Source organism: Podarcis vaucheri, assembly GCF_965113315.1.
Source record: "Podarcis vaucheri genome assembly, chromosome: 8".
Taxonomy (NCBI): Eukaryota; Metazoa; Chordata; class Lepidosauria; order Squamata; family Lacertidae; genus Podarcis; species Podarcis vaucheri.
The window spans coordinates 87026714-87052455 of record NC_138766.1 but is presented as its reverse complement, the minus strand read 5'-3'; the positions used below and the strand labels follow the sequence as shown (position 1 = coordinate 87052455).

The 25742-nt window shown below is 44.5% G+C and overlaps 1 protein-coding gene and 1 long non-coding RNA gene across 4 annotated transcripts in view; one reads left to right on the top strand and one right to left on the bottom strand.

The window, feature by feature from the left end:
• Positions 1–25742, top strand: part of FAM135B (family with sequence similarity 135 member B) — a 144231-nt gene that overhangs the window by 27951 nt on the left and 90538 nt on the right. For 2 of the 3 annotated variants that reach the window (XM_082235473.1, XM_082235474.1), the window contains one exon: positions 23020–23115. In XM_082235473.1, coding sequence (XP_082091599.1) covers positions 23039–23115 — 77 coding nt within the window. In that variant the 5' untranslated portion in view covers positions 23020–23038. Of the gene's footprint in view, positions 1–10675; positions 10803–23019; positions 23116–25742 lie in introns of those variants that run through there. The other variant, XM_082235475.1, reaches the window with a different exon arrangement.
• On the bottom strand, positions 12058–23128 carry LOC309539634. The gene is made up of 3 exons (XR_014222886.1): positions 23009–23128; positions 15897–15970; positions 12058–13811 (listed from the first exon to the last, which is right to left on the bottom strand). It is a non-coding gene; the product is annotated as an uncharacterized lncRNA (long non-coding RNA).

Sequence of the window (25742 nt, the reverse complement as noted above, 5' to 3'; positions counted from 1 at the left end):
TTTTCAGCAACTGGTATTCGGAGGCATATTCCTTATGATAGTGGAGGGGGAATCATAGCCATTTTTGCTAGTAGCAATAGATGGCTGCTGCTTCTTCTTCTTCTTCTTCTTCTTCTTCTTCTTCTTCTCAATATTAATACTTTATTGAAAATGACACAGAGAAGAAAAAGGGGGGAGTGAGGGGAGGAAAGAACAAAGTGTGGGTGGGAGGAGAGGTAGCTAATGCCTCAGAAGACAGAATTCAAAGTGACCTTAGCAAATTGGAGAACTGGGTGCAAGCTAACAAAATGAATTTCAATAGGGACAGATGTAAGGTTCTGCACTTAGGCAGGAAGAACCAGATGCACAAATATAGGATGGGGACACCTGGCTTACTAACAACACATGTGAAAAAGATCTTGGCATCTTGGTGGATAATAATAATAATAATTTATTTGTACCCCGCTCATCTGGCTGGGTTTCCCTAGCCACTCTGGGCGGCTCCCGACAAAGATTAAAAATACATTAAACTGTCACACATTAAAAACGTCCCTAAACAGGGCTGCCTTCAGAGGTCTTCTAAATCTCAGGTAGTTGTTCATCTCTTTGACGTCTGATGGGAGGACATTCCACAGGGCGGGCGCAACTACCGAGAAGGCCCTCTGTCTGGTTCCATGTAGCTTTGCTTCTCACAGTGAGGGAACAGCCAGAAGGCCCTCAGCACTGGACCTCAGTGTCTGGGCAGAAAGATGGAGGTGGAGACACTCCTTCAGGTATACTGGGCTGAGGCCATTTAGGGCATTAAAGGTCAAAACCAACACTTTGAAATGTGCTCAGAAATGTATTGGTAGCCAATGTGGGTCTTTCAGGACCGGTGTTATATGGTCTTGGCGGCCACCCCCGGTCACCAGTCTAGCTGCTGCATTCTGGATTAGTTGTAGTTTCCGGGTCACCTTCAAAGGTAGCCCCACGTACAGTGCATTGCAGTAGTCCAAGAGGGAGATAACTAGAGCATGCACCACTCTGGAGAGACAGTCCATGGGCAGGTAGGGTCTCAGCCTGTGTACCAGATGGAGCTGGTAGACAGCTGCCCTGGATACAGAATTGACCTGTGCCTCTATGGGCAGCTGTAAGTCCAAAATGATTCCCAAGCTGCATACCTGGTCCTCCAGGGGCACAGGTACCCCATTCAGGACCAGGGAGTCCCCCAAGAACAGTACAGTGTGATGCAGCTGCAAAACAAGCTAATAGTGTTCTAGGCTTCATCAACAGAAGTATAGTATCCAGATCAAGGGAAGTAATACCATCACTCTCTTCTGCCTGAGTCAGACCACACTTGGAATACTGTGCCCAATTCTAGGCACCACAATTTAAGAAGGGTATTGACAAGCTGGAACGTGTGCAGAGAAGGGCAACCAATATGATCAAGGGTCTGGAAACCAAGGAATGGTTGAGGGAGTTGGGTATGTTTAGCCTGGAAAAGAGGAGACTGAGAGGATATATAAATATCTTAAGGGCTGCAACATAGAGGAGAGAGCATGCTTGCTTTCTCCTTCTCTGGAGGGTAGGACTCAGAAGGCTTCAAGTTGCAAGAAAGGAGATTTTGACTTAACATTCAGAATGTTCTGACAGTAAGAGCTGCTGAGCAGTGACTCCCTTGAGAGGTTGTGGATTCTCCTTTCTTGGAGGTTTTTAAACAGATTGTTAGAAATAAATCAGAGGTTGGATGGCCCTCTGTCATGGATGCTGTAGCTGAGATACCTGCATTGCAGGGGGTTGGACTAGATGACCCAAGGGGTCCCTTCTAACTCTAAGAGTCTATGATTCTATGAAATGTAACGTAATATACTGCCTTTCATTCTTATTTAAATTGATATAGTGTCATTATCCTAATACATGAGTAAATATTAATATTCTACATTCTGTATAAACTCATTCCAAATGTTGTCATATTTATTCAAACAAAGTCTATGTCTCTAAGTAGTCCATTCCCAAGTTGCGAGTGTTGTCCTATGGATGGTCTTTATCCTCCCTGAATTGTTTAATCCACTTTTAAAGCCTTCCAAGTCAGCAGTCATTAGTACAGTGGTACCTCAGGTTACATCCGCTTCAGGTTACAGACTCCGCTAACCCAGAAATAGTACCTCGGGTTAAGAACTTTGCTTCAGGATGAGAACAGAAATCGTGCTTCGGTGGCGCGGTGGCAGCAGGAAGCCCCATTAGCTAAAGTGGTGCTTCAGGTTAAGAACAATTTCATGTTAAGAACGGACCTCCAGAACGAATTAAGTTCTTAACCCGAATTACCACTGTACATCTTCTGGAAGCAAATTCCACAGTTCAACTGTGTGCTCCTTTAAGCAGTACTTTGTTTTGTCTGTCTTGACATTTCCATCATTCAACTTCATTGAATGGTCCCAAGTTCAAGTGTTACTCCCTGGTATTGTGTTGAGTATGTGCGCATTGGAAAGCCCATACAACTGATCCCATTCCCCTGCACCTGGTTTCCAAATTTTACCCTGGCGGCATGTGAAGAAAGTCACAGAGAAGAGGTGATTGCAATATCTGCTGAAGGCTCTCCTTATGTAGCTATTTTCATAGAATTATAGAATCGTAGCTTTGTAGTCCAGCCTCTGCAATGCAGGAATCTTTCACCCAACATGGGTCTCAAAACCACAACCCTGAGTCTAAGAGTCTCATGCTCTACTGACTGAGCTATCACCTTTCATTGTGTATATCATTATGCATGGGGGGAGACCTCTTGAAAAACTTCTGAGTCTTAACCTCCCACCCCAGTTTTCTTCTTCTTCTTCTTTCCACATTTATTGGCTGCTTCTCTCTGCTGGGACCCAATAAAAAATTGAAACTTTGCTTTAGGCAGTGATTCTGCACTTAACCACATTTGCTGCTCTTGGGATGCATAAGTTCTTGGTGTCAGAGTCTAGCAGTGCGTGCATAAATTATAACCGTGTGTCTCCAACTGAGACACCAGCTGCTAAATTCTCCTCCTCTGGAGAATGCTGGTGGGTGAGAAATTCTTAACAAGATCCCTTTGCCCTGCAGTCAACATGGGCTGGCTATTGAGCTAAGATCTCATTTGCCAGCTAAGACTAAAGCTGGGTCATGAGAGATAGAAAGCCCAAAGCCATTCAAGGACCAAACTACAAAGTGTGCAGGGGGTCCGTGATTAAACTGATTTTAAACTTGAATGCACAGTGGGGGTAGAAGGCCTGTCAGTTTGACTGAACTGGAGGATGGGGTATTTAACCTTTTCCTCTGGTGCCATTTCCCCAATTAAAATCACCTCCACAAGGTGACTCTTGCATAAACAGGAGCCAGTGTGGTGTAGTGGTTAAGAGCGGTAGTCTCGTAATCTGGTGAACCGAGTTCGCATCTCCGCTCCTCCACATGCAGCTGCTGGGTGACCTTGGGCCAGTCACACTTCTCTGAAGTCTCTCAGCCCCACTCACCTCACAGAGTGTTTGTTGTGGGGGAGCAAGGGAAAGGAGAATGTTAGCTGCTTTGAGACTCCTTCAGGTAGTGATAAAGCGGGATATCAAATCCAAACTCTTCTTCTTCTCTTCTAATAGGTATCTGCAGCTCCCTCTGTACAGCAGTGGTGGCTGGTGCCCATTTGTACCGATAGGGTGGAGTGCAAGGAGGCTAAGAGTGGGTGGCGCCAGAGCACATGACAAGCAGAGCCAGCTAACTCAACTTTTGTCACCACCCTCTACTTTTGTCACCATCCTCATGCTTGCTGTGTTCTAAGGCAGGGAAGGAGTGCAGGAGAGTGGCCACCAACAGATTAGGTGGTGTTGTGGCTCCATCTCCAATACTTCATCAGTTGCTGCCTCTATATAATAATAGAGTAATGATGTTGGCAGAGGCCTTGTAAACCATGTAGCTGCTTGATGCAGGACACTCATAGCTCAAGTATTCCCAACGGATAGCTGCCTAGCCACTGCTTGAAGACTGGCAAAGAGAGAGAGCTCACCACCCCTAACTGGGAATTTCTCTTAATGTTCCATCAAAATCTATCCACCTGTAATGTATTCCTAGAACTAGCCCTGGGTCTCTGGGGAAGCTTTTCACCAATTTCTGGCACACACCCCTGTTTTTTTACAGTGGGTGAAAATACATGTGAAAAGCAAGCCCACCTGGACTTAGACCGACTGATTTATTCTTATAAAGTGGCTTCATACCAACAGCATAACAGTTTTGTGTCTCTGTTTCTGCTCTCTTCACAAATGGCCCATAGCCTTCAGTGACAGTCCATCATTCTGCATAACAGGATCTCATTGGCGCATGTTTCATTTTTTTTTTTTAGAAAAACACACATTCACTCCCGGTTCAGAATAAAATGAAATACTGTGCCAAAATTGATTATGCTGAGAAAATGGTTCTTGCATGAGTCATTCTTAAATGAAGGAAAAAATGCGGCATCTCAGGCAATTAAAGCTTCAGATGCAAATTTATATTCCCTTTCCAGTGGGATTGGTAGGATCTTGAAGCCTGCCTGCTAAATTCTAGCAATGGCCAGACCAGCTTTACCCTGAATTAAAACTGGAAGCATCTTTTATTCTGACACTGCTCAAAGTGCGCTTTAGATTGTGTAAAAGTCAAGTCTAAGCACCTTCAAAGGAACCCACTCCAGTGCTTGAATGGAGGGCTGCCTCTGTCTTTGAGATTGCCCCCATAGCTGCTCTTTTAGAAGGTTACAAGATTTGCACCCCCCTTCTTCAATATTCCACCATGCTTCTTCCCTCCAACTCAAAAAGAAAACTTTGTTTGTCTGTGTTGGGCTGTACACACTTTCCCTATACCACCAACTGGAGGCCCAGATTGTCCCCAACCCTCGCCGACCCAAAGAACATCAGACTTGGGTCTCTCTGAATCGATTGGGGTGGTAGTTAAAACCCTGATTAAACATACAGTGAAGGAGCTGCTGAGTCCAAGAGCAGGAGGGTTCAATCCTGCTGGGTGCTGCTTCAGAAGTGCCTTTCCTGATTGTCTGTACATTCATTGTGCAACACACCCACTTGGATGTGATAAACCAGCTCTGAAACCCTGGAACGGATAATCATTAGTATCTGGAGCGGACTTATCTCCATGTGTTTCACCTTTGATGGAGTAGATATGGAGATCAGTTGTGTTGGTATGGAAAAGGAAATTAAAAAGTCTCCAGCAACAAGAAGTGTCTTCCCTGCAGCCTTGCTGCACTGACACCTGCCAATTCCAGATTACTCTGGACAGCCCAGACTGACCTGAGGCAACCTGGGTCTGTCTTGAACCATCATAGCCCAAGCCCAGATCCCACCGACTCTGTTTGGATGTGGGCTTCAGCCAAATCCAGTGCATAGCCCTAGGATGGATGGATGGATGGATGGATGGATGGATGGATGGATGGGTCCCCCTGCTCTGAATGTCTCTTGGAACAGGGCATACGGAGGAACTATCAGCTAACTGGAAGTGTAAGGAAATTCCCATATCCCTGATACGTGGCCATCCAACTTCTGCTTAAAAACTTTCAATGTTAAGTTCAGGGTTATGGGACCTGTGGCCCTGCAGATGTTGGATTCCAGTTCCCTTCATCCTTGACTATTGGCCTTGCTGGCTGGGACTGATGAAAATTGGAGTCTGGGAAGCCATAGATTCCCCATCTCTGGTTTAGTTCAGCCTTAGCATAGAGTGATCTGGACAGCCTGGTGATACCAGCAAGTCCTCCCATGTTCTCTGGGGCCTCCTCTCTGATAATTGCACTTTAAGCTTCAAGCCATAGTCTTGGAGTCTTTCCATTTGTAGCCATATTCCAGTTTCTACATCTTGCCTACAACACAAGCATTTAAAATTGTAAATGTTGATGCTGTTTAAAGACATTTGACAGGTTTCTCATTCTTCCCCCAGATAGTTTATCTTCTTTTTTTAGGCATGTGTTTTAGCACTGCTGAGAATTTCTGTAACAGTCAGAATGTCTGAGAATTTCCTTCTTGGTGAGCCAAATTTGAGACCAGCACCACCAACAACTCGGGCACTGGGGAGTTACTACACCCTGAAAGTTTATAAATCTCGATTACCAATCCAGCTTGGTGGTTTACAACGGCTCAAAGCTTTACAAATCCGAGGCCTTTGTAATAACCAACCCCCAACTATGAGTCACTACAGCTTCAAGCTTTATAGCTCTGAAGCCATTTCCATAACCAATCCTGACTGGGGGGCTACTACAGCTCAAAGCTTTGTAAATCTGAGGTCATTGTCATAATCATTTCAGGCGGGGGAATTACTACAGCTTAGATCTTTATTAGTGCTATTTTTCTAGGAAAAAAGTGCCAGAGCTCACCATGAACTTCTCACTTGTTCTCTTAGGATGGCAATGGCTCCCACTTGAAAGGTGCCAGAGCTGAGCTCTGGCTGAAAAAAAAAAAGCAAGCCCTGATCTTTATCAATCTAAGATTGTTGCCATAATCAATCCAGGTCAGGGGTGTGGGTGGGGGTGGGTGTTACTACAGCCTGATGTTTTGCAGGCATCTGCCCACTTCCAGCTTCTCCTTCACTCAACAGCCTCCCCCCTGGTGTTCACTATAACGGGGAGTCTAAAAACGGCTATAACTTTCCCCCTTTTGGCCAAAGTGGATGAAATTTACTGGCACAGGAGCCCCTTCAGGGTAGATTAAGCCTACCAAATTGCTGAGAAATTAGCTACTAGGTCTTTTGGCAGGAGGTAAGGAGCACTCGGATGAGCTTTATGTGATGGAAATTCCCATATGCATAGCATAGATCAAGGGTGAGGAACATTTAACAGCCTGAAGGCCACATTCCTATCTAGGCAGCTTTCCAGGGGCCAGAGGTGGGCAAGGCTGGAGGCAAAAATGGGCATGCAAATGTTATCTCTGCAGAGTTGCTACACACTCACACAGCCCTTTTCTTTCATCTAGGCTAGCAAGAGGCCTTGACAGAGTTCAATGACACATTCCAACCAGACAAAAACAATCCATGAGGGTGCAGAGCAGGGTCCGCAAAGGGTGTGACCTGGTACGAGTCATGAGAGCCAGATGGAAAGCTTGGAGGGTTCAAATTTGGCCCACAGGCCTGAGGTTCCCAACTCGTGGCTTAAATCGTGGCAGAGGCTTGACAACCATATGTCAGGAGTGCTCTGATGGTGTTTCCTGCTTGACAGGGGGTTGGACTTGATGGCCCTTGTGGTCTCTTCCAAACTCTATGATTCTATGAAATATTTACTCCCCCCCCCCATAATTGGGCTCCAGAGGGAAGCCAAAAACAGCTCAAACACTGAAGCTATGGCAGCTTTCCCCACCCACCCACAATCCCTTTTTTATATATACATACACGTCAGAGGAGAATTGTTGACTGCAAGGATCAGAACATCCTCTTTGTATAAGCCTTCTGCTGGGCTTTGTTCCAGCCCTTTGCCGTTTCGCATGTTTTATATTCCTGCAGCAGACATTAATTCCGTTAATTACCACGGGCTAGAGGTCATCCGAGGTACCGGGAGACAAGTGTGCGCACGTGCGTTTTGCATAATGTGTGCTTCATTCTATCTGCCCTTTTATCTCACGTGCCGTTTGCACAGATCGAGGTAGGCAGGATGAAATGTTCGGAGAGAAAGCGATGCACCCTGAAATGTTAAGATGCTTCGCAATGTGAAGCTGACCTTGGGAGTTTGGTTGGAAGCGCCGGCTGGCAAAAAAAATAAAATGATCAGAATAAAATAAAATAAAGTCCTGGGGGAGGGGGTGGTGAGAGGACTGAGTCACACGGAAGACATTATACTAGGATTATACTACAGAATGGCAGCAGCTTTCAGAGCACTGGTGTCAACAAGCTCAAAGTGGATTGGGGCCAACATGTATTTACTTGTTTGCTTGTAAGTTGTTGTTGGCTTCTTCTTTTTTCCTGGCTCTTTGCCATAAGGTCCAAGGGCTGGGATACAGCAACAGAACATAGTATTATATAAAAACGATACAACAATAGGTCACACCTGGAGTCCTGTGTCCAGTTCTGGGTGCCACAATTTCACAAAGATATTGGAAGCTGTAGCATGTACAAAGGACCAAGGTGATCAAAGGTCTGAAAACCAAGCCTTATGAGGAACAGTTGAGGGAACTGGGTATGTGTAGCCTGGAAAAGAGACTGCGAGGAGATATGATAGCCATCTTCAAATATCACAAGGGGTAACACCTGGAAGATGGGGCAAGGTTGTTTTCTCCAGTTCTGGAGGGTAGGACTCAAACTAATAGCTACAAGTTACAAGGTGGGGGGGGGAAGAGAGGGAGATTCTGACTGAACATCAGGAAGAACTTTCTGGCATTAAGTGATGTTCTACAGGGAATGGACTTCCTTGGGAGGTTGTGGGCTCTCTTTCATTGGAGGTTGTAAGCAGAGGTTGGATCGCCGTCTGTCATGGATGCTTCAAATGAGATTCCTGCATTCCAGGGATTTGGACTAGATGACCCTTAGGATCACCTCCAAATCTACACTTCTATGATTTTATGAATAATGCAGTTGCAGCACTCATAAAGCCACTCCACGTGGAATGAAACAGTATAAAGTAAGTTACAGAAGTGGGGTCCCACAAAATGAAATACCAGTTAAGATGTGCATACTGGGGAAATTGTTCAATGAAGATGTTAGGCACAACCCTGTGGGGAGGGAACATCACATTTTAGATGTTGCAGCATTGAAAGGCAGCAAAAGCTATCTTGAAGGACATGTGGTACTGGCCAGCCACTGGCCAACACATTTCCTGCTGTCCTCCAGAAACTCTCAACATAGGGTGTCTTAGTTCCTAGGATTAACAGACTTCTGGAGAGCCATATGTTCCCTTTGGCAGAACTCTTGCTCGCTGGCTGGGCTAACTTAGTTCCAGTGTATGATCTGTAGGAAGCACCTGAGGCCACCATCTTGCTGAAGCTAAGAAATCTGGGTCTGGTTAGTTTCTGAAGATGTGACTGCTTAGAAATCTCATGTAAACGACATGGGGTTCCATGACATAAGAAAGAATAGGTTGCCTCCAACCATTCTCTGCACCTCTGAGGGTGTAGGAACTACCAAGAGGCACTCCTCCGCAGATCTTTAAACCCAAGAAGGGAAATAGGGTTCAAGATGGTCTTTCTCTCTTGAGATCTTCTGTGGGCACATCCATGCCATCCACTTAAAGCAGCACCCACTGAAAGCACACGACACGATGGTGCTGTGAACTGTAGTCCTGTGAGAGGGGTGAACTACAATTCCCAGGGGACACACCATATGCTTGAAATTGTGCTCAAAATGTACATTGCAGATGTGACCAACATATAAATCCATTTCAGCTATCTGAGGTTCTGCTCCAAAAAGGAAGTCTGCTCCATCCTGGCTGAGGAACTGCCACAAAAGAGATACCCTTGGTGCTTGTTTTGAGCACTGTGTGGTATTGAAAGAAGGCATATGCAAACATGCCAAAGCAGCTGTCAGATCTGAAAGGCAGAATCTGTCAAAACGGCTCCCATTATCTAGCTTCAAAGAGCCTACAGGATTACAGCCATACGAATTTAATGTGTGGGTCTAAGACTCTATGCTATTCAACGGCTCCCTCTATTAATTTATTTTTTGCATTCATCCATGCTACATCCTCGCACCTAGTTTTTTCCATCCTCCTTTTCATAAATATCAAGTGCTTTTTTTTTCTTTAAAGAAAGCTAAGGATGCACACGTTTCCATTCCTTCCTCCCCTGCAAGCTCTTATAGTAAATGATGTTAGGGTAAGTGAGAAAGATCCATTCGTTTCCAGAAACCATGAGAAGATTCTTGAAGCATCTAAGTGCAAGATTGTTTGGTCTACATCAGCAATAAATAGCTGAGGAGCACATATCTGTGGGTTTGCGTGATTCCTGAAGGGGAGAGACCACTGAGCTGAGTGCAGGCAGCATGTAGAACGGAAGTGTGCCTTACTATTCGTGTGGTAGTAAAGTTGTAAAAGGGGATGCGGGTGGCACTGTGGTTTAAACCACTGTGCCACTTGGACTTGCCAATTGGAAGTTTGGCGGTTTGAATCTCCGCGATGGGGTGAGCTCCTGTTGTTCGGTCCCAGCTCCTGCCTACCTAGCAATTTGAAAGCACGCAGTGCAAGTAGATAAATAGGTACAGTTCTGGTGGGAAGGTAAATGGTGTTTCCGTGCACTGCTCTGGCTTCACCAGAAGCAGCTTAGTCATGATGGCCACATGACCCGGAAAAACTGTCTGTGGAAGCAGACAAACGCCAGTTCCCTCGGCCTGTAAAGTGAGATGAGCGCTTCAACCCCAGAGTCGTTCAGAATGGACTTAACTGTAAGGGGTCCTTTTACCTTAAAGTTGAAAATCGTCTTCTAACATCAAGAATGATATTGCCTTTCAAGCAAACAATGCTTGATTGAGCTTTACTGCTTCCATGAGTGTTTTATTGCCATCGGCCATGTGCAACTTGATCCTTTCAATGCTTAGGCTGTGCGATCGTCCCTCTGCTATGCAAGGGAGCTAGCATACACGCAAGGAAGTGTTGCTGGACCACCCTCGATATTCACGGTTGGAGATGGTAAAATCTTCTTCAAATGTTGCTGGGTATGCTTGCTTGCAGCTCTCTCCTATAAATATTCATTTGTTATTTGGGTCCCACCTCTCCTCCAAGCATCTCGAGGCTGCATACATGTTTGAACACTGCAAATTGCTTCATAAATGCTAAGCTGTAAGCATCTACGGAGCTTCCCATAGAGCCTTCCCCAGTGACTCAGAGCCAACGGTGGTGATCCAAATCTATTGCTGCCGCTTTTCTTCTGAGAAGGTACTGGAAACTGAAGGTAAGGTAAAGGCAAATGATCCCCGGACAATTAAGTCCAGTCAAAGGCGGCTATGGGGTGGCAGTGCTCATCTCACTTCGGGCTGAGGTAGCCGGCGTTTGTCCATAGACAGATTTCTGGGTCATGTAGCCAGCATGAATAAACTGCTTCTGGTGCACACTGTGACAGAAACCAGAGCGCATGGAAACGCCATTTACCTTCCCACCGCAGTGGTCCCTATTTATCTACTTGCACTGGCAAGCTTTCGAACTGCTAGGTTTTCAGGAGCTGGGACAGAGCTACGGCAGCTCACCCTGTTGCACGGATTCGAACTGCCGACCTTCCAATCGGCAAGCCCAAGAGACTTAGTGATTTAGACCACAGTGCCACCCAAATCAGCCCACTGGTCTGCCTAGCGCAATGCTGAGATCTCTGCTCCAGCGGCCACTGTGTGGTGTGGCAAAGCCACCTGCCCAAGACCAGTGCTGATATAGCCTGACTTTGCTGTTCCCCGCTTCATCAGCACAGCCACTGTGCCCCTCCCCCCAGCTTCATTCAGGTAAGATGCAGTAACTCTGGTATGTGGAAAGTGACTCTGCCCCAGGATACTAGCTGCTATTGGCAAGCAACAACTTTGTCCATGCTCAGACCTGTTCCTTGAGATCCTATTACAACGGAGATGTTGTGGGTTGACTCTATGCATGCAAGCACACATTCTGCTGCTTATCTGGACCCACCCTGTGGTGTATTGGGAAAATGTATCTATTTGTTGCATTCATTGTTGTTGTTGCTTATTAAATTTGTAGACAGCCCTTCTTCTGAAGACCACAGGGCAGTTCACAACTGGCAGACCCTCCAGACAGACTCGCAGTATTTCAGATTATTGGTCATACTGGCTGGAACTGATGGGAAATAGCTGAAGGGCCACAGGTTCCCCATGCCTATTCTACAAGATGACAACAACAAACAAACCTATGGTCACATAAAGCATCCTCAATAAGTCCAAAGAACCAACATGAAATCCTTGTCTAGACTCTGTGAAAGGATTTTGGGGAACTGTAACAACTTTTCATGTGAATTGTTTGGACTTTATGAACAGATAGGTGGAATAGACACCATTACATGGATTGACCTTGTGAATGAACTGACTAGAGAATGATCTAATCCACTTGGTCTTCTGCTTTGTTCGTTTGTTGAACTTTATGAGTTACTTCTGTTGAAATTTACAATTGGATACAATGAATAGTATACCTTCTTTATCTAAGAACACAGCTGGTTACATCTCGTGTGTTTATTGTGAATATTCTACAAGTTGGTCAGACATGAGGCATGAGAGGCTGAAAGCAGTTTTCTTCCTTGATGTGTCCTCCATACTCTTGTATCTTCCTCTGAATTATGATGTCCTGTGTGAGGATGGGTGAACCTGTCAATATCTGTTTCTCTCAATCTCTCATTTGTCCAGTCCAAAGTTATATTCTCCACATTGCCTATTATGCCCAAAATCTTTTGCAAAGTGATTTCTTCTAATATGCTATTTTCAGTAACATACAAATTTTTAATGCCTGGGATATGCATTTTTATATACAATTCGCAGCTGGAGAAGTGGGAATTCTGAAAGATGGTTGCGTTTCAATTTATGCATTACTTCTGATAGCAAGTCTAAGGCTGCTGTCCTACATTGCCTGGGAAGTTGTTCCAGGGACCACAGGATTCCACAGGATCTCTCGCATTACAGAGGAGGGAAGGCACATTCAGAGAAGGAGATCTGACCGAATGTGCCCCTTCTCTGAGGCTCCTGAATGTTCTGCAGGCAGTGCCCCACTGAAATCGGAGCTCAGATGTTGAACGAAATGAGCAGCTACTAGTCATGATACCTCTGTTTTACTGCCAGAGGCAACAGGCTTCTATATTTAGGTGCTGAGAATCCTACTTTGATGCAACTATATGCTATTCACTAGGAACCCCAGAGGCATCTGACTGAGCACTCTGAGAACAGTATTTTGGACTAATTGGGACGTCTCCTAGATCCAGAAGGGTTCTTCTTATGTCCATAGAGAGACAGGGTGTGCAGAGCATGTTCCTGCTCTTTTTCCTTGCTCCTCTGCCTGGCTGCTCACCTGGAGAGGATGGTTGCACAGGTAGCAGTCACAAGGAAGAGAAGAAGAAGAGTTTGGATTTGATACCCCGCTTTATCACTACCCGAAGGAATCTCAAAGCAGCTAACATTCTCCTTTCCCTTCCTCCTCCACAACAAACAATCTGCGAGGTGAGTGAGGCTGAGAGACTTCAGAGAAGTGTGACTAGCCCAAGGTCACCCAGCAGCTGCATGTGGAGGAGCAGAAACATGAACCCAGTTCACCAGATTATGAGTCTACCACTCTTAACCACTACACCACACTGGCTCTCAGAGGAGAGAAGCAGGAGAGTAAGGAGGCTCCACAGAGATTAGACCTGGTCCCTGAGGATTCAGTCCTCAGCAGGTGCTTAATGTTGCCAACCCTTGGTGCTGGCACTTCTTTCAAAAAGTGCATCAGAAGCTAATTCTAATCCCATTCTTTGTATTTTCATAGAATCATAGAAGGAACCCAAGGTTCATCTAGTCCAATGCAGGGGGCATCCGACTTGCCCATGTATAAGAAAATGCTGTTATCTCTAGAAGCTTGAGTCATTTCTGGCAGCACAAGAGAGATGCTGTTCCTTGTGATGGGTTTTGTGCTTTGCTGCAAATAGATATTCTTGTGGAAATCCCTCCTTCCCAGGGTTGCTGGTGTCCGTGTTTGTTTCAGTTTACCGATGTGGCGCACGAAGCAAATTGATTGCTTACATGGGAAACATTTCATTTGTGCTTACACCTGGGAGGTTGGAATGTTCTGCTGTTTGTAGCGGTCAATTCACTTTCAAGTTTGGAGCCTCCCCTGCTTTGCTAAATGACTTGGGTTCACTTCTCCTTCGCTTCCTGTCCTTTCGCTATGTCACAGAGAGCTTCTGTCTATTTGTGCGTCCACACTTCTGGATAGAGCTCCAAAACACCTAGCATTCAAGGAGAAGTTTAGTCTGCTTTCTTTATAATTTTTTTATTTGATTTTACAATTTAATCTTCAACACATTTATCATATTTTTAAAAAACAAAACAAAACTCCCCACCACCACTCTGTGACTTCCCTCAACTTCCCCTTCTGGTTCTTTAACAATTTGCTAGGTAAAGGTAAAGGGACCCCTGACCATTAGGTCCAGTCATGGCCGACTCTGGGGTTGCGGCACTCATCTCGCTTTACTGGTTGAGGGAGCAGGCGTACAGCTTCCGGGTCATGTGGCCAGCATGACTAAGCCGCTTCTGGTGAACCAGAGCAGCGCACGGGAAAGCCATTTACCTTCCCACCAGAATGGTACCTATTTATCTACTTGCACTTTGACGTGCTTTTGAACTGCTAGGTTGGTAGGAGCAGGGACCGAGCTCACCCCATTGCGGGGATTCAAACCGCCAACCTTCTGATCGGCAAGTCCTAGGCTCTGTGGTTTGACCCACAGTGCCACCCACATCCCTAACAATTTGCTACTTCTGCTTAATTTTTCTATCTTACTTTTCATCTTTTAGCTAAATGCTCTTATATTCATACCATTCTTAAACCAGATTTTCTTTAAATCACATCTTACATTTCATTAATTTCCATATTATTCTCTCATAACCTTTACACTTGTCTTCTTAGTTGTAAGTGTTTACTCGAACCCTGCTAGTAAGTCCATTTTTTCCAGTATTTCTGTAAATACAGCATGTACGGTTCCTAGTTTTTAAAAAGTTTTTATTGTCATCGTCTCTGAGTATTCCCATGAATTTTGCCATTTCTGCGTATTCCATAAGTTTGACTTTAGTTTAGTCTGCTTTCATGACTTTTCCCCAACTATTAAATTCCACATTATATTTGAGCTTTCGTGTGATGTCAAAGCAACTTCTGGAACTTCATTGGAGAATTTTAAGGTTTAAAATCCATCTGCCAGAGATTCTTTAGCTGTGGTTGTTGCATTGCAGGAAGTTTGACTAGATTACTGTGGGGTGCCTTCCAGCTCTGTAGCGCAGGTGGCGCTGTGGTCTAAACCACTGAGCCTCTTGGGCTTGGCAATCAGAAGGCTGGTGGTTTGAATCCCCACGACAGGGTGAGCTCCCATTGCTCTGTCCCAGCTCCTGCCAACCTAGCAATTAGAAAGCACACCAGTGCAAGTAGATAAATAGATACCGCTGTGGTGGGAAGGCAAACGACATTTCCGTGCGCTCTGATTTCTGTCACGGTGTTCTATTGTGCCAAAAGCGGTCTAATCCTGCTGGCCACATGACGCGGAAAGCTGTTTTGGGCAAACGTCAGCTCCCTCGGTCTGAAGTGAGATGTGCGCCGTAACGCCATAGTCACCTTTGATTGGCCTTAACTGTCTTTTACCTTTTACCTTTATAGGTCTTTTACCTTTTACCTTTATAGGTCTTTTACCTTTTACCTTTATAGGTCTTTTACCTTTTACCTTTATAGCACAAGTTTAGTGCTCATTTCCATGTTATTTGCTTCCAGAAAACAGCTCTTTGCAAATAAATACAGAAATGAGTGCTTAATATGCATTATGTTCCACTATAGTTTCGGAACTATAGTGGTGTTTATGTTGTGTGAGAGCTCAAATATAATGTGGAAATTAACAGTTAGGGGGATGCCAGTGGAATTGAATAAATGCCATGTGAATACAGCCCTAGAGAGCACATGATAACTCACCTCCCCTATGCCTCCTAATCAGTGCACTATGGAAATGAAGAGAGACCCTGGTGTATTTAACCACAGCTCTAGAGCCTGGGACCTGTTCCAGCTAACACAATTTCATTTTCTCCATAACCAAGTCCCCAGTGTGCTTTTACCTGAAACTATTCCTAACTCCTTCCCCCCACAAACAGATGGCGCAGCAGATAAAATGAAACATGCCGAAATAATGTTTTGCTACCTGTCTTGGTGAAGCAGGGGGAACTGCAAAATTTAACGAAGGGGAAAGGGAGGTTGACTGCTGTTGGGAGTGCAGCTATTATTACCAGCTCCAGGGGTGGGGGAGAAGTCGATTTCATTTTGCCCATAAAGGCGAACCTACCTGGTTTGCAATTTCCAAAACGGTATGAGAACAGGAACGCTGCCATCCTTCGAAATGAATTTTGTGATGCAGTTCTGCAGACAAATAATGCATACCAAGAAATGCATATATTAGAATAAAGTGTATATAGGAATGCATATACTAATGGAAATAACATTTAAAAATGGACTATATATGGGGAAATGGGATAGGATATAGAAAGAAACAGCTACCCACAGCTAATGTCAGCAGTGGCGTAGCGTGGGTTCTCAGCACCCGGGGAAAGGCAAGTAATTTGCGCCCCCTAACCCGTGGATTTTAGCACTCGAGTCTCTTCCGCACCCTCCCAGATCTTGCGCCAGGTGCGGGAGGCCCCCCCCTGCACCCCCCACGCTACGCCACTGCTCCCACCACAAGACTTCAGGACAGCCATCCGAAGGCTGGCGCAGGGAGAAGGTCTCTCCGCCCCACTGCCAGCCTTCGGAGGAGGTCCGAGGACAGTGGGGTTCCTGCTTCCTCTAGGAGGGCCGGCCAAACGCGCGCCCCCAAATGTTGCGCCCGGTGCGACCGGCACCCCTGGCACCCCCCATGGTACGCCACTGAATGTCGGTTGGTGAAAGTTTGTCTGTCTCTGCTTCCTCTGCCACCTGTAAAAGGCCTCTGTAAATATCCCCCTGGGAATTTACAATGTGCAATTGACTGTTTGCTCTCCCTGCTCTGTTCTTGTTTGGTTGTTTGTAATTTAGAGCATTTGTACCTCAATCTTCAGCCATAAAGGCTGCCAGAGCAACTTGCAGATAATCAAAACAAGACAGTCCCTACCCACACATGGCGTAATGGTTGGAACATTGGACCATCATGACCTTGGAGAACAGGGTTTGAAACCCCACTCGGCCTTGAAGCTCATTGGGTGGCCTTGTGCCAGTCGCCATCTGTCAGCCTATCATATGTCACAGGGTTGCTGTGAGGATGAAATGGGGAGGGGTAGAACCATGTACACCACCTTGAGCTCCTTGAGAAAATAAAAGGTGGCATATAAATGTACTAAATAACTAAACAAGAGTGTGGACTGCATCCTCATTAGTAGAAGTGTTACTGTACTGAATAGATCACCTTCATCGGATATAAGATCACCAGGTTAAATGGGCTAGAATAATGGGACAAAAAGGACTGATAACCCCGGGACCGGGGGGAGGGGACGCTGGAAGAAGATTGGATTGTTTTTATTCTCTTTTTGTTTTTATATTGTTAGAAATGTTTTTTTATGAAAGTTGCAAAAATGCTGAAATGAAATTACCAGGCTCTTGTAAGAATGTTTAAAGAATTAGGTAAAAAGGTAACGGTTATGAGAAGCTGATAAAAATAAGATTTAAATTTTAAGTTTTAAGGTTTTATATAAGATGGGATGAAAATAGAGTAAGGTTATGTATTGATATAATATTATGAATTATGGGAAGGATTTGCTGTGACAATTATCAAATCAAGATACAAGAGATGGGAGGGGGAGGAGGTCATGGAAAGAAGGTAAAGAAAGTGGAGAATTTGAAAATGATGGTTTTATTTTTTATCTGTGTTTTTGTCTTTTCCCCCCTGTAATTTTGTTCTTTTTGTTTCTTTGTGATTTTAAAAATTCTTTTTCCAATAAATATCATTTTTTTAAAAAAAAAAATATGAATAGATCACCTTCAGCAATATCAGAGAAGGATCTTACAAGGAGTTCCCTCTTGTGTTGATATAGAATCTTAAAGCCATTGGTTCCAGTTCTACCCTCCAGAGCAGGAGAAAACAAGTATGTTCCCTCTTCCATGTGACACCCTTTAAGATAGCTATCATAGCTCCTCTCAGTCTCCTCTTTTCCAGGCTAAACATACACAGCTCCTTCAAGCCCACCTCTTAAGGCTTAGTTTCCAGTCCCTTGATCATCTTGGTTGCCCTGCTCTGCACACATTCCAGCTTGTCAATATCCTTCTTAAACTGAGGTTCCCAGAATTGGACACAGTATTCCAGATGTAGTCTCACCAAGGCAGAAAAGAGTGGCACCATTGCTTCCCTTGATCTGAACACTATACTTCAGTTGATGCAGCCTAGAATAGCATTAGCTTGTTTTGCTGCTGCATCACGCTGTTGACTCATGTCAAGCTTGTGGTCCACCAAGACCCCTAGATCCTTTTCACATGTACTGCTAGTAAGCCAGGTGCCTCCCATTCTATATTTGTGCATCTGGATCTTCCTGCCTAAGTACAGAACCTTACATTTGTCCCTGTTGAAATTCATTTTGTTAGGTTAAGGTCATTTTGAATTCTGATTCTGTCTTCTGTGGCATTAGCTACTGCTCCCAGCTTGGTGTCATGACAGAAGCGCAGTATAGTTTTGGCTGGTCAGGAACTCTGCCACTATCCACAAGAACCTAGGATCTCTTTGGTGGCAGTTCACCATCTACACCGCCAACAGTGCCCAAACTGGGGAAAGAGGAATTGTCTAAAGCCCTTAGCATTTTTGATCTCCCTATTCAAGATCTCTCAGCTGTGGAAAGCCTTGCAGTATTCTGGAACCTGGGGAAACATTAATCATAGTTCGGAGTTAAAGAAATTACTCATGTCATGCAGGCCTTGCCTTCTTCCGACGGAGAACAGAAAATGAGCAGCTCAACAATAGGGTGAAATAAATGTTTGCTAACCCCGGTGATTGCTTGGGCTAAAAATAAGCCACCGGCACAGGGATCAGCCAGGTTCCACAGCATCTTATGAGCAATAAAAGTGGTAAATTGCTTACATCCAGCTGTGGCTTTGCATTTCTTTCAATGAAAATTGGATTCTGGTCTTGGCAGGGTGAGACCCAAATCAGCGGCCAGTTAGCTTGCAAAAGGCAACATGTAAAGGTTGTTTATTGGATTTATTGTACATTTTCATGCTCCACCTTTCCTCTGCCATGGAGCTGCAGGTCTGGACCAGCTTGACCATTATGCAGAATACAGTGACTTTATTGGGTGCAGATACCAGACCCTCCAGGTGTCCCCATTTCCCAGGGACAGTCCCGGATTTATAGAAGTTGTCCCAGTTTCTGAATTGATCCTGGAATGTCTTGCTTTTCCTTAAAGGTAAAGGTCCGACTCTTCGTGACCCCATGGACCAGAGCACGCCAGTCACTTCTGTCTTCCACTGCCTCCCGCAGTCTGCTCAAACTCATGCTGGTAGCCTCGAGAACACTATCCAACCATTTCGTCCTCTGTCATCCCCTGCTCCTTGTGTCCTCCATCTTTCCCAACATCAGGGTCTTTTCCAGGGAGTCTTCTCTTCTCATGAGGTGGCCAAAGTATTGGAGCCTCAGCTTCACGATCAGTCCTTCCAGTGAGCACTCAGGGCTGATTTCCTTCAGAATGGATAGGTTTGATCTTCTTGCAGCCCATGGGACTCTCGAGTCTCCTCCAGCACCATAATTCATGGAGCCCAAGAAAGTAAAATCTCTCACTGCCTCCATTTCTTCCCCTTCTATTTGCCAGGAGGTGATGGGACCAGTTGCCATGATCTTTGGTTTTTTTGATGTTGAACTTCAGACCATATTTTGCACTCTCCTCTTTCGCCCTCATTAAAAGGTTATTTAATTCCTTCTCAGTTTCTGCCATCAAGGTTGTGTCATCTGTATATCTGAGGTTGTTGATATTTCTTCCGGTGATCTTAATTCCGGCTAGGGATTCATCCAGCCCAGCCTTTCGCATGATGAATTCTGCATAGAAGTTAAATAAGCAGGGAGACAATATACAGCCTTGCCGTACTCCTTTCCCAATTTGGAACCAATCAGTTGTTCCATATCCAGTTCTAACTGTAGCTTCTTGTCCCACATAGAGATTTCTCAGGAGACAGATGAGGTGATCAGGCACTCCCATTTCTTTAAGAACTTGCCATAGTTTGCTGTGGTCGACACAGTCAAAGGCTTTTGCATAGTCAATGAAGCAGAAGTAGATGTCTTTCTTGAACTCTCTAGCTTTCTCCATAATCCAGCGCATGTTTGCAATTTGGTCTCTGGTTCCTCTGCCTCTTCTAAATCCAGCTTGCACTTCTGGGAGTTCTCGGTCCACATACTCCCTTAGGTCCTGCCTCCCTTAGGGTGTCCCTATTTCCATCAAAGAAATGTTGGAGGGTATGGAGTCATGTGACCCCTAAGCCAAGGAGGTAAGTAACTATGCAGCTTTTAGAAGACATCTGAAGGAAGCCCTGTATAGGGAAGCTTTTTTTAATGTTTAATGTTTTATTATGTTTTAATATATGCTGAAAGCTGCCCAGAGTGGCTGGTATTATGGGCGGGGTATTATTATTATTATTATTATTATTATTATTATTATTATTTTATTATTATTTTATTATTATTATTATTATTATTGAATATGACATACATGTTTTCATTGGAGAAATGCTGGAGCAGTCAAAAAACAGCAGCCCATTCCCTCCAATATTTAACATCTAATGGTATATTGCCATTGACCGTGGATATTCTACTTTGGATTTATCAGCAGCTATGAGCCACAAGGGATGTGGGTGGCGCTGTGGGTTAAACCACTGTGCCACTTGGGCTTGCCGATCGAAAGGTTGGCGGTTCGAATCCCCGTGACGGGGTGAGCTCCTGTTGTTCAGTCCCAGATCCTGCAAACCTATCAGTTCGAAAGCATGCAGTGCAAGTAGATAAATAGGTACCGCTCTGGCGGGAAGGTAAATGGCATTTCTGTGCGCTGCTCTGGTTTTGCCAGAAGGGGCTTAGTCATGCTGGCCACATGACCCAGGAAAACTGTGGAAGCCTTTAAAGCGAGATGAGCGGCGCAACCCCAGAGTCATTTGCGACTGGACTTAATTGTCAGGGGTCCCTTTACCTATGAGCCACAAATAACTTCCAGAAAGGGAAAAGCCCAAGCTGCTGGGCTGTGGAAGTTCATGCTTGAGAACTGCCTGTGTGTGTACGAAATAAATAAATAACATGCCTTATCTCTCCGCTCAGCTCACTTTTTCAAACACTTTATTGTAAGCGAGCATGTCTTTGCTCATGACTCACAGTTGCCCTTTATTTCTGAAGCAGCATATCATTATTCTGGTCCTCTCCGAATCTGACTTTATTGATTTTTGTGCTAGTGGGAGAGCGAGGGAGAAAGAGTGAGAAATATTCCGTTCTGTGGGACAATATTTCATAAGCAAAACAGAGAGGGGGACGGCTTTTCTTCATTCTTTCTAAAGGTTCTATTATTATTTTTCCACCGGCAAACAAATCCCAGCTTCGTAGCTGGAAACCTAATGCAACACAGTGCCTGACAAATATAGTATGAAGCCTTGCAAATTTTCTAAGCAAGACAGCAAATTCTTTCTCTCGCTCTCCTGTTTTTGAGCCGTGGTCTCGTTCCATGGGGTGTTTTGTTTTGCTGTGGCATTGCCCCTGATGATTATTTGGGAAAGGATTTGGTAACAGAAGCAGGCAAGTGTAACCAAAATAGTGAGGCTGGGTGTGTGTTTTTTTGCTGAAGAGTAACACTGGGAAGATTGCTCAGCAGTCAGGTCAGTAAACAGGTTTGCTCTTCGTTGCTTGTAATGTATGGTGGTGTTCTTAATGCAAACGATACTGTGTGTTTCTCGTTTCGTTCTCTGGTTCTTGTCATGTGTCGGTGGGATTTGCAAGGCTTGCACATACCATCATTTGATCTCACTAATGCTTGGTGACTGGGACAAACCACACACACAGGGCATCTACCATGTATCTATCCCTTTTGATGCGGTTTTTAGGAGTTTAATATTTATCATTAGGTAAAGGGACCCCTGACCATTAGGTCCAGTCGTGGCCGACTCTGGGGTTGTGGCGCCCACCTCGCTTTATTGGCCAAGGGAGCCGGCGTACAGCTTCCAGGTCATGTGGCCAGCATGACTAAGCCGCTTCTGGCGAACCAGAGCAGCGCACAGAAACGCCATTTACCTTCCCGCTGGAGCGGTACCTATTTATCTACTTGCACTTTGACGTGCTTTCGAACTGGTAGATTGGCAGGAGCTGGGACCGAGCAACGGGAGCTCACCCCATTGCGGGGATTCGAACCACCAACCTTCTGATTGGCAAGTCCTAGGCTCTGTGGTTTAACCCACAGCACCACCCGCATCCCCAATACTTATCATTAGAGGCTTTCAAACAAAGGTCAGGGATTTTTGAGCTGTGGTTCTTGCATGGCAGAGTGTTGTACTAGATACTCTCGGGGTCCCTTCCAACTCTACAATTCTATTGACGTTTTAAAGCATGGGTCTTCAAGCATAGGTCAGACCCACAGGGGGCCACAAGGCCACACCAGGTGAGTTGCAGATTCGCCATGTTTGATTACAGCTTAGGTTGATCAGATCAAAATCTCAGCTGAACTTCTTTGCAAGGCTGGTGTGTTTTCCATTTGCTTCCCCCATGCCCACCTTTAAATACATGAAATGCAAAGCTGCAAAATATGTGAAGGAGACGAATTCAATATTGCTTGTGCAGGTGATTTGATCCATCTTCAGCAGGCTTTTCCTGGCTGTAAGGCCCATTTTAAAGGTGCTGGTTTTAACCTTTAAAGCCCTATACGGCCTAGGACCCTCGTACCTACGGGACCACCTCTCCTTGTATGTCCCACAGAGGAACATACGGTCTTCAAACAAAAACATCTTGGAGGTCCCGGGCCACAGAGAGGTTAGGCTGGCCTCAACCAGAGCCAGGACTTTTTCGGCTGTGGCCCCAATCTGGTGGAACGCTCTGTCACAAGAGACAAGGGCCCTGCGGGGCTTGACATATTTCCGCAGGGCCTGCAAGACAGAGCTGTTCCACCAGGCCTTTGGCCAGGGCACAGCCTGACTCCCTCCTTTGGCAATCTTCACAGAACTCTAGCCCAATGGTTGCCATTAATTTGATTTGAATTAGTTTTATAATGAAATGATTTTAGAATGTTGTATTATTTTATTGTTGTTAGCCGCCCTGAGCCTGGCTTCGGCTGGGGAGGGCAGGATATAAATAAAAAATTATTATTATTTTATTATTATTATTATTATTATTATTATTATTATTATTATTATTATTAGCTTTTGATAAACTTCTGCTGTCCATCTCCATCTTTTCCCATCTGCTCAACCAGCTTCTCCCTTTCTCACCTGCTCTTTAGGTGATGACCTGAAAACATCATGTCGGAGGTTCAGGGAACTGTTGACTTTTCTGTGGAGCTGCACAAATTCCATAATGTGGATCTCTTCCAGAGAGGGTGAGTCAATAGACTTCTGTAAACATATTCGTGCATAAGAAAGGCACAGGTGCTTTGAAGTGAATCAGATGCCCATGTTATGAGGGAAAGTCCCTCTTCTTACCAGTTGCTTCAGAGTATGGGCATCATGCTCATGCCTGAGTTGTGGACTTCTGGCTGACCATGGGAAAAGTTGAATTGGATCATCATTTGCCAGCCTGATGTCCTCTAGATATTTTGGACTACAGCTCCCATCATCTCTGACCATTGACCATCTTGGCAGATTATGATGGGAATTGTAGTCCAAAATATCTGGAAGGCACCAGATGTTGAGTGGACCTTTTCAGTATAGCACCTCACCTGTGGAATGCTCTTCCTAGGAGACTTGTCTGAATTTTGTGGTGCTAAAGTAACTGTATACAAATGCACATACTGGGGTAAAGCATGCGTTTAAATGCATATAATAGTGAAAGTAACACACAAAAGGCATTATATAAGAGGAAATTGTTTTGCAAAAATGTGCTTATTAGAAAGAATTGCATGCAAATAGATATGTGCATATTAGGAAACTGCTTCTGAATGTTCATGAGGATTTGTTAAATGAAATAAAATCACATACTGAGGTGGAAATGTGGAGAACTGAATTTAAGACTGGGGGAAATGAGAAACTGAAAAAAACTAAAATTGACAGATTTAAGCTCATCCCTAGTGTATATATAGCATTGCAGCCTTGTGCAATTACTGCAATACAATATTTCAAAGGCTGAAATAGGAATCAGCCCTTGTTTATGACCCTGTCCTGTTTGGAGGACATTCAGGGGGGGGGAAATGCATGAAATAATTTGCATACGCAATCAGTGTTTACAACAATCTAAAGCAGACACTGGAAAATTTGGAGTGGCATGTTCAAAATATATTGTCTTTTTGAAAGTAAGTAAGTATTTGTGTGTGTGTGTGTGTGTGTGTGTGTGTGTGTGTGTGTGGAGATATACTGAGACCTAAAGGTCAAGCATATATAATGCAAATTTTGAAAGAAATGCACATTTGAAGGTTTCTTCTCCTCATTGAAATTCACCCCCATCACCTATGATTTAATCAGTGGAGACAGCTGAGTCTCTACCAAAATTAGTTTAAAGTTTCTGACATTCTTTAATAAACTTGGAAACTGAATTATCCAGATTCAGCAGAGATCAATTAATTGATTTGCCTGCTTATGCTAGGTCTTCATTCCCTCCAACTTATTCTTATGCCACTCAAAATAATTGACAAATTTGGTGTGCATATTTGTAAACATAAAAAGAGGTAGCATAGTTTGGAGGGGAGAAAAATGGAAAGCAGAGGCAACTGAGAGAAAGAGTGGGAGGTTCCAGCAATCATAGAATCATAGAACTGATTTAAATTTGTTTTGAATATTGTAATTCAGAACATAATAATATACATAAGATGAGCTGGCTGGATCAGGCAAATGGCCCGTCTCATAGCGGCTGATAAGATGCCCATTAGAAGACCACAAACAGGACCAGAATTGGGTCCTCCAGAGCCTTAGGAGAGTGACCAAATAAACTATCTATAGAATGCAAAAAACACAAAGACCTGAGAGAATTGCCACTGCATTTATGAACCAAGAAAGCTGTGTTATATCATGTTAGATCATTGGTCTGTCAAGCCCAGGCCTGGGGGAACTTTTTCAGCTTGAGGAACACCTTCCTTTCAGTGGCAGGTGGAACAACTAATCCAAATTGTACCTTTGCATGGTAGGATAGTTTCTACACAGATTCACACCTTCTCTACCCTTCATTCAGGCTAGTAAGAGTCATTATCAGAGTTCAGGGATGGATTCTAACCAGGCCAAAATACTCAAAGAGGTTCTGAACCAGGACCGGTGAGGGGCATTGTATGGGGAGAGAGGTTGTGGCATGGGAAGAGTCCAGCAGGCCAGGTAAAGAGGTTTAAACTTAGCCCACATGCCTGAAGCCCTCCATCCTTGATCTAGTCAAGCCATGCTCTCCAGATCTTTCAGACTGCAACTGCCATCAGCCAGAGAGAGAGCCTGGCCAGTGGTCATGGAGAATAGGAATTGTAGTCCAAAACAAGTGGAAAGCAACAGATCGAGGAAGGTTGTTTTGGACTTTGGTTGTCTACAGAGGCATTCCGGTGTCCTAGTCCAGGATCTCCTGAACCCTAAAGAGGATCTTGTAAATTTAAAGCAAAGCAGGATTGGGTCTTGGACATTCTGAATGCAAGGCAAAATGGTTATGGCTTTCCCCCGTATATCAGTTAAAGTGGATTTGAAGGTTCCTGTTTGGCTCAAATATGGAAGAAATGCTGAAGTAAGGGAGAAAAAGATCATACTAGTAAAAAAATTCAAAAATATCCTTGACACTGAAGGGGGTTTTTTTTGGGGAGGGTGTCTTTTTTAATGGCTTTTTGTTCTGGAGTTGAAATGTGTAACACTTTAGAGGGGAAAACAGAGCACTTTAATTACTAAAAGACCTCACTGCTAAGGCACTAGGTGATTAAATGCAAGTCAATCCTTTCATCAGTCTACATCCAATTTTGGTGTTCAATATATATCCATTAATCTGCGGGCAAGATATATGTCTTTATTCCTTGGCAGAGCAATTGCATTCCACCCCACCACCTCTGAT